Source organism: Merops nubicus, unplaced genomic scaffold (assembly GCF_000691845.1).
Source record: "Merops nubicus isolate BGI_N331 unplaced genomic scaffold, ASM69184v1 scaffold6734, whole genome shotgun sequence".
Lineage (NCBI taxonomy): Eukaryota > Metazoa > Chordata > Aves > Coraciiformes > Meropidae > Merops > Merops nubicus.
The window spans coordinates 14,959-30,245 of record NW_008606134.1 but is presented as its reverse complement, the minus strand read 5'-3'; the positions used below and the strand labels follow the sequence as shown (position 1 = coordinate 30,245).

Here is a 15,287-nt window from a genome sequence, read left to right as displayed (position 1 = left end):
TTTTGCCCTTCAGAAGATGAGCTAGCCAAAGGAAAAAATATACAGTGTAGTTCTGTTGCTCTGTCCTTGGATAGAAGAAGAAAAGGATTGCAGACAGTATGGCAATATACTGTGTAAATAGTAACAATATACTACTAAAAAATAATAACATTTTTCTTATGTCTTTAAATAAGAAAACTTTTCCATTGTCCCTAGTTTAGTAGAAGTTGTCCCATGTTTAGTGGGAGCTTCAGATCTTGGAGTATTTTCAAGTGGAGATGCCTCTTTGAGGACCACATTGCAACATGCACTTAAAAGGGATATAGATGTTTTTGCTTTATAAACAGCCAAAATCAAGGTTTTTTGTAAGGGACAACTTTGATTTAGTGATGTCAGGTCAGTTAATGTTTTACCATATTTACTTCTCCACCCCGCTGTGTGAGTGGTCTGCTTTGTGAATATAGTGTCATTCCAGCAGATTAAGTAATTGGGACTTTTGTCAGATGTTTCTTCTGTATTTACTGCACTGCATCATGATGTAGCCTCGTTCAGACCTCTCCAAACTCATCTCAGAATTCCAAAATAAGTATAATTTCACTGGCTATATTTCTTTCCGATTTCATCCCAAGTCATAGGGGAGTGAGATTGAATCAGTCCTGTTTTCTAGAAAAGAAGAGATGCTTTAGGTGATCTCCTAAATATTTGTCTTCTTTCTTGAGAAAATAAAGTATCTTTCATGTTGAGATCCTGGCATTCTTAAAGCAAATACTCTCTAAGAGTCTGATAGCTGGCAGTGTCAGAACTCACATAACAGGGCCTCTGCAACTTTGATGCTTTCCCTTAAAAATGTCCGTGTTGCTAATAATATATGTGAGCTAACAACCTGGCATTCTGTGTCTGCTCTGAGATGCTGTAGAACATGCCAGGCTCAGTCACCTATTTCAGTAGAGAAATTTTCCGTCTGTTACAACAGGGATTTGAACTCCCAGGTCCAGGTCCTGATTTTTGTTTTGTCTTTGGGTTTTTATGCTGCCTTGTGATAATCTTCTATGTATTACAGACTTCAGTGAGCCTCAAAAGAAAGAAAGAACTGAATTTCTGGCTCTGAGTCACAGTCCACATGTACATTCACAGTGGAAATGTATGTGCCTAATCACTTCAAGACTAGATAACTCTTTACCTTTTGTGTAGTACTAGTTCTGGGTGATACTTCAGGTATATCCTCTCTTCTGTTTATAGAAATGTGAACATTCTCCTTAATGGCTGAAGAACATAGGCTGCTTCCATCATTTCTTCGTTTCCACTCAGCTACCTGCTCAGATGGAGTGCTGTACTGCTGATAGTTTTTAAGCTTCATACAAAACATTGTTCCAAATTTTTTTTGTTATCTGGACTGGCTTATACATCTCCTTAGTGGCCTTTCCAAATAATTTTCTTCTCTTGTAGATTGAGAACCAAATCCCATTTTCTGATGAGCATGGGAAGTCTTTTTGCTGCCTGAGAGAGGAATCCATTCTTAATGTCTGCAACTTGTTATTTAAAAAACCTGTGAAGGCCTCATAGATTACAAGTGGAAACAAACCCCCATTTCACATACCTAAGTGCTGTGTGTTAGTGTGTTGTACAGACCTCCCAAGTGTAGACAGACAGATGACTTACATGGGAGAATAGCTTCTGTTGGACCTTGATCCATAAATGCACACATGCCCCAAGAGCTCATACCTAGGTCAGCACTGGCCACATCTCAGCACCATGTTCAGAACTGAATCACTTCAGCCAGTGTCCTCCTAAGAGATTCAGTGTCATGTAATGTCTTTCTCCTTTGCGTTCTCCACCGTAGCCTAGCAAAGTAGAGGCAGTTTTCACCTGCAAACCTGATGGTTTCTGAATCTGCTCTCAAATCTGGAATGGCCTTTGGGAATTTAGTTGGCACTAAGTCCGTGGTACAAGCACTTGTTGTCAGTCTGTCTTCAGCCTTGGACCGCCCAGCTCCCAGTTACATGTTGCTCCTGATAGCAGTGTCTTCATACATGGTACCTTTCTTAAGTGCTGTGTTCCTTTTAACACAATGGCCCAGTGAACTGGCCACCTTTCTCTCCAGACTCCTGTACTGGCAGTGCAGGGTATTCCACAACCACATAAAAACTTGCTTTTGTTGACAGTAAATAGACTTGCTTCACCAACAGTAAGTTTCCTTTTTTTTGCCAGGACCTCCTCTAAGCCCCACAGCTTGCAGAGTTCCCACGAATCTTGTAGCACAGTGCCACCCTGTTCAGCTGTATTTGGCCAAGCGTTTTGCTGTCTTGGGAGGCCCAATGTCATGACAGTACTCAGCGAAGAAGTTCTGCAGTTTCTGTTTGTGGGAAGGACTTAGACTTCCTGTTAGGCAGCGGACTGCTCTGAATGTAGCTAGTTGGAGATGCCCTCAGTAGGAGTTTGTTCCTTTCAGGGAAAAACTCTGATTGCTGCTGTGTGATGTCTCTCTTTTTTTTTTTTTTTAAGTTACATTGTCTCTGGTTATGTTCTTAGTAGTTTTCTTGTTTCTCTTTGATTTTTTTCTACACAGAAGGATCTGAAGTTAATGGTAGGTGCTCTATCTCTGACTTTTGTACCTGCAAAAGATGGAATTGTGTGAGCGGGCAGGTGGTGCTTACAACAGCTCCTTGTCTCAGGTGCTTGCATGTGGTGCAGAGAATAGTAAACATGAATCAATAACTCTAATTTCTGTTTCTGCAAACTGATGGTTTCTGTTCTTTAGAGACTGTGCTGTAGTATACATTGAATATTTTGATAGCACCAAGATGTATTACAGTGAATTCTTGATTGAATAGTTGTTTTATTAGATTTGCATAGCTGGAAGGTATGGAGCTTTTAATAACATAGAGATTTCAAGTTGTTCATTGTTAGTATTGCTTGCCTTGGCATAAACTTCCCATCTATTGTCTCACTGGTTTTAAAAGATAACATTTTCTTTAAATTAACTTCAGTTATTCTTAATGTCATCATAGGTAAAATGTTCCAGTCTCCAGATATCACTCTTATTGTAGAGTTCATATTTATGTTTTATAAGGAGAAACCTATTGATTGGCTCCTGGACCATATCCTGTGGGTGAAAGTGTGTAACCCTGAGAAAGATGCTGTAAGTTTGTTTTTATTAAAAGCTTCTCAAATATGTTTGTGGTGGTGAATGAGTTGGTTTTGGTGAGCAAGAAGGCAGCATGCTATATATTGTGGTTACTGCATTGTCCTGAAAGAGTCTGTCTTCCTACCAAGAATTTAATCTCAAGAAGAGCTTTAGAGAGAGAGTTCTCACAAGCATTGTGACTGTTATTGTTTCCAATTTTGGAGATGGATGCAGTGGGGTGAAAAGCAAAAGTCTAATCAGTCCTAAGATAAACTCATTCACGTAACGCCCGCTTGAGGCTCTGCAGAATGCCGGTGCTTGGACAGCGCTCACAGAGAAGGTTCTGAATGAGGTATGAACTTTGGATTGTGGTCCTTCATTTCTCAAGTAGCACCCTTGCTGAAAAACTGAGTAAACAGGTTCTGTGCAAAAACCTTGGACAGTATTTTATTTGCAGAGCTGTCTTGTTAGAGTTCCGCAATGAAAGCAAGAACTACTAGATAAATAGGTCTGAGTTCTAATTGAGTCTTTCTGGCTCATGTATTATCATAGGTCCGCAGTAAAAACCCAGCAACCTTGTGTTGGTTTTACTAATGTATCTGTGTTTTTTTTTTTTTGTTTTTTTTAACCCCTCTTCCCTCCCCCCACCTCATTTCAGAAACATTGTGATCGACAGAAATCTAACCTACGGATACGATTCAGGCCTTCCCTTTTCCAGCACGTTGGTCTCCACTCCTCCCTAGCAGGGAAGATCCAGAAACTCACAGTTAGTAGCTAACATTTGCCTTCCTTTCTGGAGCAGGCTGATTAAATCGAAAAACTTTGTAGCCTTTGAGAAAACAGACGTTTTCTTGTTGTCTGACATTTTCAAGCATGTTGTATGTTACCCCAATTGGAATGAAATCTGATATAAACCGGTTGTTCTGAAGTATTGGAAGTGCTGATCTAATCTTGTTTTTGTGGATTTTTGCTAAGGGATATTTTTTCTTTTTTTTAAAAAAAAACTTTAATTGCATGTTTATCTTATTAATCAGTACAAGATCTGATACACTCAAAAATGAGTAATGCATTAATTTTCAATTTTATGCATTTAAGTGTAATCACTTGGGAAAAGAATGTAATAAAACAGGTTATCTGACCAGCCTGATGTTTGTCTTTCTTTCAATTAGGATAAGGACTTCCTGAAACCACTACTGCATAAAATCCACGTGAATCCACCTGCAGAGGTTTCGACATCTTTAAAAGTCTACCAGGGGCATACGCTAGAAAAAACCTACGTAGGGGAAGATTTTTTCTGGGCTGTCACACCGGTTGCTGGGGATTATATTCTGTTTAAATTTGACAAGCCAGTCAATGTAGAAAGGTTAGTAATTATTTGCCTTTGTTCTCTTATCTAAAGCTGCTTGTTCACCAAGAATACTTGAAAATAGAGTTTGGGCCTATCATTATAACCTGAAGAAAAATGACATAGGGTCTTTGGAGTTCAGCTGTAACTATGATTGTTACTAACAAGTATCTTCCTTCTAATTCTGGTGCTAGTGTAAATTTTATCTTGCTCTTTTTTTGTTGTTGTTGTTTTTAATTTAATTCAGAACCTTGTTGATAAATGCAATTCAAAACCAGTGCCTCTCTGGCAGTTCCTAAGAGAATTTAAAATAAGCCAATTTGATTCTATTTGTATTTGGTTGGTCTGCTTCTAATTACAGAGCAATTGGACAGCATGGTGTGTGGTGCAGTGTGTTGTGCCCTGCAGCCTTGCTCCTTTGATTGTCCAGATCAGAAATCTTGCTGGAGCATATCATGATGTCCCCAGACCTGAAAGCTGGGAACTCTGAAGGGTAATGTTTTTAAGATGTAGCTTTAGGGCTTGAAAAAAGTCACCATGCTAAAACTCCAAGCTAGCCTATTTAAAGAAATTAAAATTTAAAAAAAAAAAAAGAGGGGATGCCCTTGAAATACAAACATCTGTGACGTGACTAAAGGTAAGGACTAAAAGTGACTTCTTTTTGGCTACTAATCACGTTGAATGGGGAGAGTAAAGTTGGCGCTTTAGGGTGTAGTCATCCTTGAGTTTTATTAAGACTCTCATGCTGCTTTGCTTTTTACTGTCTTGCCATTATAGTAGTCCAAGACTTATAAATTGTTTTAGTGTCTTAAGTGTTGCCATGCTAGTAGGTTTGTTTCCTCCTTTCTTCACCCACCTAACGTGTCCTTCTGCGGCTAGTTCCTATAGTCTGGCAGAGCAGAAGTTTCTTTGGATCAATTTAACTGCATGCTTTTCTTGTGAAGCAGCCCTTTTTGCAGTCCTGAACTGAATCCAATCAGTCAGCTTCTGTGCCTTGGTGCATAATCAAAGGCTAAGTCTTCACCTTGGCTTGGCGCAGCAGTGAGATCAGTAGTTTCCTTGTTACTATGTTGTTCCAAACTAGTCTGACCTCTGAAACTCAAGTTTTTCATTTGAGATGTCAAATTACTCTTTCAGTTGACTGCTGTGCTTTTAAAAGACTTTCCTGGTTAGCTTTCCAAGATGCATGTGTTGAGGAATATGAATGCTGTACCTCCTTGGATTAAAGGCAGAGTCTTTTTTATCCTGTGCCAACAGTTTAAAAAATACATATTTTTCAACTCAAATGTATGCATTCATTGATTTTGGTTTTGATAAAATTTTCCTTTTCAAAGTTATGTAACAAGCATCCAGTCTGTGTGCTTAGGGGTTTTTTTTCTGGTCTTTTTTGGTTTGTGGATTTTTTTAAGAATTATATACATCTGTGTTATGAATAGTGTAACTGTAAGCAGCAAATGTTGGATTTAGAGTGGATTAGGATCAGTCAAATGCACAATGGTAGTTCTGGAAAGCGTTGCTAGCAAGTGTCATATGTCGTCAGTGTTACATAAAAAATGGTATGCACAGATCTGAAGAAAGCATTTAAAAGTTATTTTTATTGTTTTAAGCATTACCTTAATGGTGAGGGAATTGGGGGAATGAGTAAGTACTAATTATCGGTGTAAAAGGTGGGAAGATAGTGTTCATTATTGTGCCTTGGAAAGTTGTAAGTCAGCCTAAGGTAGGTACATCTACCTGCTGTGTTAAGAACAGTCCCTGCAGCAGCATAATATGATTTTGTTGTTCTTGCTGTTTCTATTTATTGAAGAAATGCATTTTAGTTGTAGAAAAAAGGGCAACATCTTGTATTCTGTTGCTTCATCAAAGGAAGTCCACCGGTTAAAATGATGTTAAGACTTAAGTTAAACACTTTGATATCACTGGCCGTTTCAAGCCATTATTATGATTTTAGCTTCTATTCACTGTCCTTAAAAATGCAGTATTTTGCCTTTCTGAAGCCGGTGGCTGGTTATGGCTACAGATGTTGTAATTTCAAATTGTTGGGAACTTGTTTTTCTTCGTCTACTTAACTTAAGCAGTAGATTTTGGTAGGTGAAGGTCAAGTGGAGCAATGATGTTTAGTGACATTTCAAGGATCCTTGCTGAGGCAGTTAAAACTGTGACTTGTGGGTTGAAACGCAGGAAAGGGAAAGTGGATTGAACATTAGGAAGGCTTTCCTGGTGGGGGAGATATATCTGATTGTGAGTATTAAGACTAGATAATAGACTTTTGAAAGCCATTTTGTGTTTAAGAGATGCAACAGGTTAGTGTTGTGTTTTTTTTTTTTTTCTTTCAGTTTTCTTAAGTAATAGAAGAGCTCTTTAAATTTACAAAAAATGTTTGCCAAGTTGGTTTGAGGTATAGCTGTTGAATAACTTGCATAATAAATCCTTTATAAACAAGGTTTTTAATGGAAATACTGACCACAACCCTGGCTGACTGAATGGCAGGCCTGTTACACTGTGACAGAGAATGAACTTGTTCCTAGACTTTACTTTTCTCTGCCAAATGTCTTGCTGAACCAAATTTAAATTTTCTGCTGAATATAGCAGTTCAGTAATCAGCTTTCATTAGGTCTTTAAATATTTCATTTTTGAGATCTGAGAGTGTTGTCATGGTTAATACTGGCAAGGATCTCTTAATATTTCAAAGTGAATACTGAGCTTACTTTGCTAGGCAAAAACTAACATGTGTGGCTATTTTGTGTAAGACCTGATTGGCAGATCTCTGCTAAATATTGAACAGTGAGATGGTGCTTGTTTTAAACCACACCTGGAGAACAAGGATGTGTACATTGAAATTGTGTAATGCTCATTTTAGCAACAGCTCTTGTACTGAGCCTTTTTAGGTTTCTTTCCAAGCAAAAGATTCCAGGCACAATACTGATGTCTTTTAATTGTAAGCTAGGATCCCAATCTTATTTTTGCAATAAGGAGATACATACCTCTCTTTCAGTAGCATATCCTCGAGAATGAAAGTACATCCACTGACTTTACTCTTAAAAACAAATTGCACAGCAGTGTTGAAGGTTTGGTTTGGTTTTAGTTTGTATTGTTTGGTTGTGGGTGTGTGTGTGTTTTGTTTTTTTTTTTTTTTAAGTGGATGCAATGTTTTCTGAATGCTCAAAACGGCCTACATTGTGAAGATAAGAAATATGGAGCTTTTGTTCCCTTAGGTTGTTACATAATTATTGAAATACACTTTTGCTATTTCAGTATGTACACTGTTGTTCCAAGCACACATTTAATTACTAAAACTGACAGTTATACTTAAGAATTTCTTTATGAAGCATACATTATTATTACTTTAATACTAGTACCTCACTATAAATAACAGATTCAAGATACTTCTGTTCTTTACAAGTTACTCTTTTTCTTCAGAGATGTCAGTGAGAACCTGAGCAACTCATTGTGAAGAGCTTTTGGTTTTAGATATTGCTTTGTTTGAGGTATTTTTCTATGTAGGAAGCTCTGAAATGTTGGTGGGTTAGCAGTGAATCTTGAACAGCGATAATAAACTTTAAACGTGAACCTGGCTTAAAAAAAAACAACCAAACAAAAAAACCCAAAGCACATCTCAAAGACATTCCATTGTAGCACTTAGGTGATGCTGGTGTCAGTCATGACCAAAACCATATCTTTTTGACTGCTTAAGTTTGAGTCCTCCTTATAGATGTAATTGACACAGATCAGATATTGTTTTCAAGGAAGATGTGCACTAGTTATATCGAAGAAGCCCTTGGAAGCACATAACCTGTGACTGTTTTAACTAGATTATATTTACAATTGTCAGCTTTTTTGCAATAGGAATTTAGTCTGGGTATTTATAAAAAGGGCTTCAGGCTTGTTTCAGTATAAATTGCTTTCAAATGCTAATCTTTTAAAGTACGAGACTCATCCTTTCTTGTATGTAACTGCTTGGTAGTGTTACTTTGAATATTTTCAGAAGCATTGGTGGAGTTTGGTTTGGGGGAGATTATTCAGGGTTTTTTTGTTTGCTTTTTATTTCCCCCACTGCCCCCACGCTACTTTTAGCTCTGTAGTGGCCCCATAACTGTGTTCTTCTTTTAGCAAGTTATTGGGTACTCATTCTAATGTGACATTTGATTATTAATAATGCGATTTTATGAGGTAGAGCTCAATGACTGGAATTTCAGCTTTAAACTGAAATATTAATACTTTGACAAACCAGCTTGTAGATTAGACTTACTACTTTGTGTTCTGATATTGGCATAGATACTGGATGTGCAGTATGTGAGACTAATCGTCTAATTTTCCATATTGTTGACTCTGGAATCCCAGGGAACATGTGATATTAACCTCACATATTTCCCATGGCATCTTCTCACAACACAGAACTCCCACTCATGCAAGAAATGCATATTTGACAATTTAAGCTAGAAAAATCAATGTATTGAGTGTGAAGAGTATCTTGTTGGGCTTTTGGTAACTAAACATACACATTGCTTTCTCTACTTTGAAATTATTGTGACAGTGCTAAAAAATACCTGCATAAAAAGTGACAGTTGCTTGCCTATTATTACTGCCACTTCTTTGTAAAGGGAAATAAATGCAGCTTTTAAAACAGGTTCTCTAGCAGTGAAAACTTAAAAGGAATTTAATTTAAGTACAACAAAGCCACCAAAAAAAGTATCATAGCAGTTGGTCATGTATGTATCTAAAATGTATTTAATTATCCATGCTCTGGGATGCAAGTCCTCCTGTGGGTAGAGAGATATGAGATCAAACGCATTACAAAGGAAAAAAAGACTTTCTAACAGCTTTCCAAAACTGTCAGTGAAGTGGAACTTTTTCATCATTTGCTTTTGCAGTTACAGCTACTTAAAACCTAGGGAACTGCAAAACTGTTTGGTTTTTGGGTTAGTACACCAGTGACTTGACTGATATATAAACTGTTCTTTGTTCGTAACCACTGTTCAGTGTTGAAATTCTCCTTCAGTTCAGTGCAATACTTTCAGTCTTTCTTGGGCAATTTTAGCTGGTGAACCACACATGTGTGCACACACAGTGTATTATTTAGAAATAATCTTTGTTCTGATTCTAAAGATATTGCATAGGTTATTAAAGTTTGATAACATCTTCATTTTATTGAGCTTTAATGGTGGTGTCAGTTGATAGGAAGTACTTGGATGTCTCTTAATTCATTATCTTAAAATGCTTCGGTGTTTGTCAATATATTTCAGGTGAGATAATGTTTTCATTGTGTATAAAAAAGAGAATTTGAGGACTTTGGTTTCTGTATTTACATAAGCTTCTGTACTAATGAGTAGAACATCCTCAACTGGATGCACTGACAGTGGGGATTTGGCAGGCAGGCTCCCAGCCACTGATGCTGTTTGCTCTGGGCATGGAACACTGCCCATGACAATGAGGCAAGAACTTCATTTGTAAAGGAGAGGGAAAAAAAAAACAAACCACCAAAATATGGATCAGAGACAGAAGAGCTGCCTGAGCCAAGGACATACTGCTTCCTCCTTAATGACACTAGATTTGTGTATTTGGCAGGATTCCTGGGTTTACAGTTCTTAGTCAGAAATCTTAGAGGCTTAGTACTATTACCTAAATGTTAGATGCCTAGTCTTACTTGAGATGCTCTAAAATACTTCACCTGATTTCCAGAAGGGCTTGAGTTCCTGAGATGTCATAATTGTATCTTACCAGCCTGTGATGAGGTCTCACACCTAAGTGCATCTCAAGTAGTCACATATGTTTATGTTTAAGAAAACTGAATGGAGTTATCGTCTGTGGTTCTGGGAAATTAAGCTGGGCAGAGGGGAAGAATGTTTACGTGAATGTACACACACATTTAAAACAATAACAAACAACAAAAACCTCCAAACCTTTCTATATTTCACTGGATTAAAAATTCATCAGAAGAAGCCTTGCAAAAGAATATAGAGGCCTTTTAACTAATATTGTCGTGGTGGGAAAAATGGGTGAATTCCTTAAAGAGAAGAGCAGAGATTTCAGGGCAGAAAGCAGTCCTTCCATTAAAAAATACCAAATAACAACAACAACAAAAACCCAAAGAAAACCCAATGATAGAACACTACCACCTCCAAAACAAAAAATAAGAAGTAGTTGGTTTAATGCCAAGCTCTTTTTTATTGGGGTTGATGTGTGTGTCCTGCAGAGTGCACAGTGCAGGTTTAGGAAGCTGATCTTGCAGTCATTGCTGGGAATGAGAAATGCCGTCCACGCATAACTTCATTGAAGGAAATTAGGAAATGGTATGGTAACCTTATCAAAAGGTTTAGATTTCCTTTTAAAGTGGTGTGAGAAAAACTAATTCCTTAGAGGTGTGTGGGATAAAAAAGACGTGGACCCCTCCCTCCAATGCCTTTTCAGTCTGGCTACTTTGTGGTCCTTTGGACAGGAGAAAGTTCTCCCCGTTTGGAGTGCTGGTTCGGCACTTCTGTCAACACCGGCGTTTGTCCCTGGCAGCGTGGGGAACGTGCAGCCCAGCTTGTATGGGGACAGTTAGACTGCCTGGTTTTGGCAGAAGAAATGAAATCTTACTGGGCATTTTGCACGGAAGCTAATGGTTTGGTTTTGGTAAGGGTGTTTGTGGTTTGGTTTTATATTGTTTTTGCCCAGATCAGAAACTATTACAAGACAGAGAAGCTCCCATTAGGTTGGTTACCTATTGTGAGCACTTGGTGTATATAGACATAGACTTGAGGAGTTAAGGTTTTTTTATGTGTAAGCAATTTTTGCAGTAGAGTGGGTAAGAGGCATAAAGGATAAGAGAAGAAATTGATCTTAAGAGAAGGTAAAAGAAATTATTCATTTTCTGGTTTTATTTTCCACAAGAAAATAATACATGGTTAATACAGTTTCCAGTGACAGTAAAATAACATTGCCTAATGAGGTTTCTGGGAAAATGACAGAGAGGAGGTAGATTAGATTTCTTTTACCACATTTGCATCCAGTGATCAAAAACACTGAATAGAATCAGTGAATAATGACTCTTGCAGTGGATGACAGCATCTGTAGGGAGCCAAAAATTTGCTGACTGAATATTGCTTTTATAGTAATTCATGTTGTGCAGAATGGAAAACTGTTATGCTGCACGTTGCGATGGATAATTTGCTCAAATGTGGAAGGAAATATTTCCCCTCTGCCTGCCTTCCTCTTTTCCTTTTCTGAAAATGGGATATACTAAAATATATCAGGTTGCTGAAGAGAGACGTAAGGAGGATATGTAGAGAAAAGGATTTCATTCCTGATGTTTACAGACCACAAAGGCCTGTGCTCATGAATAGATTCTTAGAATATTTGTGTTTAGCATCAAGTGAGATAAGTCATTTTGTTTCCTTCAAAACAAACTCAAAATACATTGTCTGTGGATGTGAATTGTGCTTTTTAAAGAATTTTTGTTTATTATTTCCTTTCATAAAGCTGTCATAATTTCCTGGTAAAGTTATTGTGTTCTGTTTAAGTTTTAATTGCTCAGCAAAATAGAAAATTCATAGAATCACAGGCTCTCTATATATCAAAAATCGTTGGCACTTCTATTTATTTAACTAAAATATAAAAGTAAGATATTTTGGTGGTGTTGTGGGTGTGTGTTTTTTTTTCTTGGTTGGTTGGGTTTTTGTGATTTTTTTTTTTTTTTTGTGTGTGTGTGTGCCTAAAAGAGAACAAATTACTAATAGAGACCATAACAGGCTAAATATGCTTTGATATGAGGGAAAGAAGAGAGATGCATTCCCTTCATAAGCAAAGTAGGAGGAGGGTGAATAGGTGCATGCAGTAGGGAGGTGGTTTGGGGTTTTTTTCTTTGAAAGTGCAGGTGATGGGTTAGAGCTGCAAGACAGATAAGTTTAACTGTTCAAAGAAGAATATTAAAGCTTAAAGAATATTAAGCTGTACTTAGTAGTACAGCTTCTTTAACAGTGCAGATTAATGTTATTGATATTAATTTATACACATCTTTAGGGGAATGCTACAGAAGATGAGAACCTTTCCAGGTGCTTATTACTGGAGTAGTTCTGAATCTGAGTGTGGGCTTCTCGAGTTCTGTAGCAGCTAACTGCATGGGCTGGCTAATGATAACTTCTGTAGGCATATCAATGATAATCTTGCCTCTGGCCTCCTCTCCCTTTGTGTGAGGATCATAGAATCATAGGATCATTTTGGTTGGAAAAGACCTTTAAGATCATGGAGTCGAACCATTAACCCAGCACTGCCAAATCCACCACTAAACTGTGTCTCTAAGCACCTCATTGGTGTGTACAAATATTTGTTTCAGCTTATTCGGTTTTGTGTGGTGTTTTGGATCTTGCCTCTGGCCTCCTCTCCCTTTGTGTGAGGATCATAGAATCATAGGATCATTTTGGTTGGAAAAGACCTTTAAGATCATGGAGTCGAACCATTAACCCAGCACTGCCAAATCCACCACTAAACTGTGTCTCTAAGCACCTCATTGGTGTGTACAAATATTTGTTTCAGCTTATTCGGTTTTGTGTGGTGTTTTGGTTTTGGTTTGTGGTTTGTTTTTTTTTTTTTTTTTTTTCTTTCCTGTCTTCCAGTTGACTTGATTTTATAGGTGGTACTAGCTCCACATGAAGTCACATCCTCAATTTGAGTAAAAAATCAAGTCACTGAACATGACAACTGAAGTTTTTGTTGTGACTTTGACTTTGCTCCATGTTGTTGTGTGTGTGCTTGTTTTTTAAATGCGCAGTGCTCTTTCCATTTTAGTATGAAATTAATTTTTTTTTTTTTGCCACATGAGATGTTAACATCTAGCATCCTTTATTCCACTCATACTACACTGAGGCAATGACCAGAATGTCTGCAAGTTGGTTCATACATGTAGTAACTTCTGGCATGGGGGAGGTTGTCTGTGGTTTTGAATATCTACAGTAGTTAGTTACTACCTTTGACCTGTGCATTTTAAAAAGATATTGCCAGAGAAAAAGGTTCTCTCGGGTTCAGTTACATTGGTGTTTCATTTACTCATCTTGTTAGAGTTACTTTTCTCTGACTTCTGTCAAGAAAGTCTGAATGCGTTCGTGTTTGTATTTTGTAATAAAGCTGTTAAGTAATATTCCATAAGGAATAGGAGAACTTTTTTTAACTTTAGGTGAATTTGTGTTTGTTTGGGATTACTGTATTTAGAGATCTGTGGCTTTCAGAATTTTAATTTGAAAGAATGCTTCATAAGGTGTTATGTTTAAACAGCAGGTAGAAAAAAATATGTTAGTGATTCCATCTGAAGAAAATATCAGTTAACTAGAAGGGGAAAAAAACCCAACACAGATGTTTAGTGTTCACATAGACCTGTAAATCTCAGGACTGATGTCAGAATAACTTGGCCAAAAGCATAGCTACTTCCATGTTATTTAGTCTGTAGCCAGAAAAATCTTTCATAGTCTAAAAACCTTGAAAACCTGTGATTTATCAATAAGTTGGGTGGCAAGTTTTACAAATGAATAGCAAATGACACTTAGAATGTGCAGAATATATGTTTGTTTTTAATAAAATTTTATTTCAAATAAAATTATTTAATTTTCAAATTTTAATTCTAAGCAAAAGATTGATCCTAGATATGATCTGTGTCTGTATATTCATGCTTCTCTTTTTAAGCTGTGTAACTTTTTCTGTCTATGTAGGTGTTATCTGTCAAGTGTTCAAGCAAGGCTCAGGTATAAAAATATCCCTTCCTAAACATAATTTTAAATAACATGTGCATATGTTATATATGTGTGTGCATACGGCTAGGCAGATAGTTAGAGAAAACATACTAAAAAACTGTGTTTGGTCACATGGAAATCTGGAAATCAGATATTATTAATTACTTCCGGAAATTGTTTTGGCATTGTACCAACATTTGAGCATTGCCCTAATGGTGTGATGATAACTGCTGGGGGGAGGAAACCACACTTCAGTTTCAAAAGCTGATAGCACAGTAGGAGAAGTGGTTGCTATGGTTATATGTTTGCAGGGTTGTTTTTAAAAGCAAATAAACCCCAAATAAATGCACCCCCCCCCACCCAAAAAAAAAAAATGCCAAAACAAACCTACAAACCAAACCCAACCCACTACTACAGCTTCCCTGCTTCCCCCCCCCATCCCCAAACCACTCTCATTCATTGAGAGCACAGTGATACAGTAATCACAGATCAGCAGAAGCTTCTTTCTGGTTTGCTAGGTGTGTCTTCTCAGAAGTCAGATTTGTGAGCTAGAAAGCACAAAGGAAAAGCAGCCTGTCTGTGGTTTGGTGGGAGCGTTTGATGGCAACACCTTAGATATGAGTGCTTGATCACTTACGTTTTAAAACAAGCCTCCTTAGAATTTTCAGTGTTTTCAAGAGAAAAAATCCCAGTAATGATTAGGATAAGACAGAGCATGGCAAGTAAGATCTGCTAGGTCAGAAGACAGCAGAATGTACTTTTAGTCTTCTGGTCAGCTTTGCCAAGAGTTTTGGTTTGCTTATTACTGAAACATACAAGGAAGACATCTTCCTAGAAAGGACAATTAAGTCTTTTGGGTTTTTTGGGTGTCACTAATGTTTAGGGAAAGTCACAAGATTTTTCTTGGAAGAACTGTGAATGTTTCGGGTAGTCTGGGGACTTCAGAATTGACTAACTATTACATTAAACTACAGTGGGGAAATTGTTTTTCCTGATGGACATACAAAGCTTGCTGAATCTAGTTTTGGTTTGCAGTTCAGTTTGTGCTGCAACCAGTGCAGCAGAAATCCATGTAGCTTTCTTAGAGCCAAGTGTGTGGTGTTACTCCTTTTCTGAGATGTGATAAAAGAAATATCTA

General features: G+C 37.4%; 1 protein-coding gene across 1 annotated transcript in view; it reads left to right on the top strand.

Moving 5' to 3' along the window:
* Positions 1–15,287, top strand: part of MGAT4A (mannosyl (alpha-1,3-)-glycoprotein beta-1,4-N-acetylglucosaminyltransferase, isozyme A) — a 74,392-nt gene that overhangs the window by 53,020 nt on the left and 6,085 nt on the right. The window contains exons 9-11 of the mRNA XM_008939550.1: positions 2,988–3,118; positions 3,762–3,869; positions 4,273–4,466. Coding sequence (XP_008937798.1) covers positions 2,988–3,118; positions 3,762–3,869; positions 4,273–4,466 — 433 coding nt within the window. The remainder of the gene's footprint in view (positions 1–2,987; positions 3,119–3,761; positions 3,870–4,272; positions 4,467–15,287) is intronic.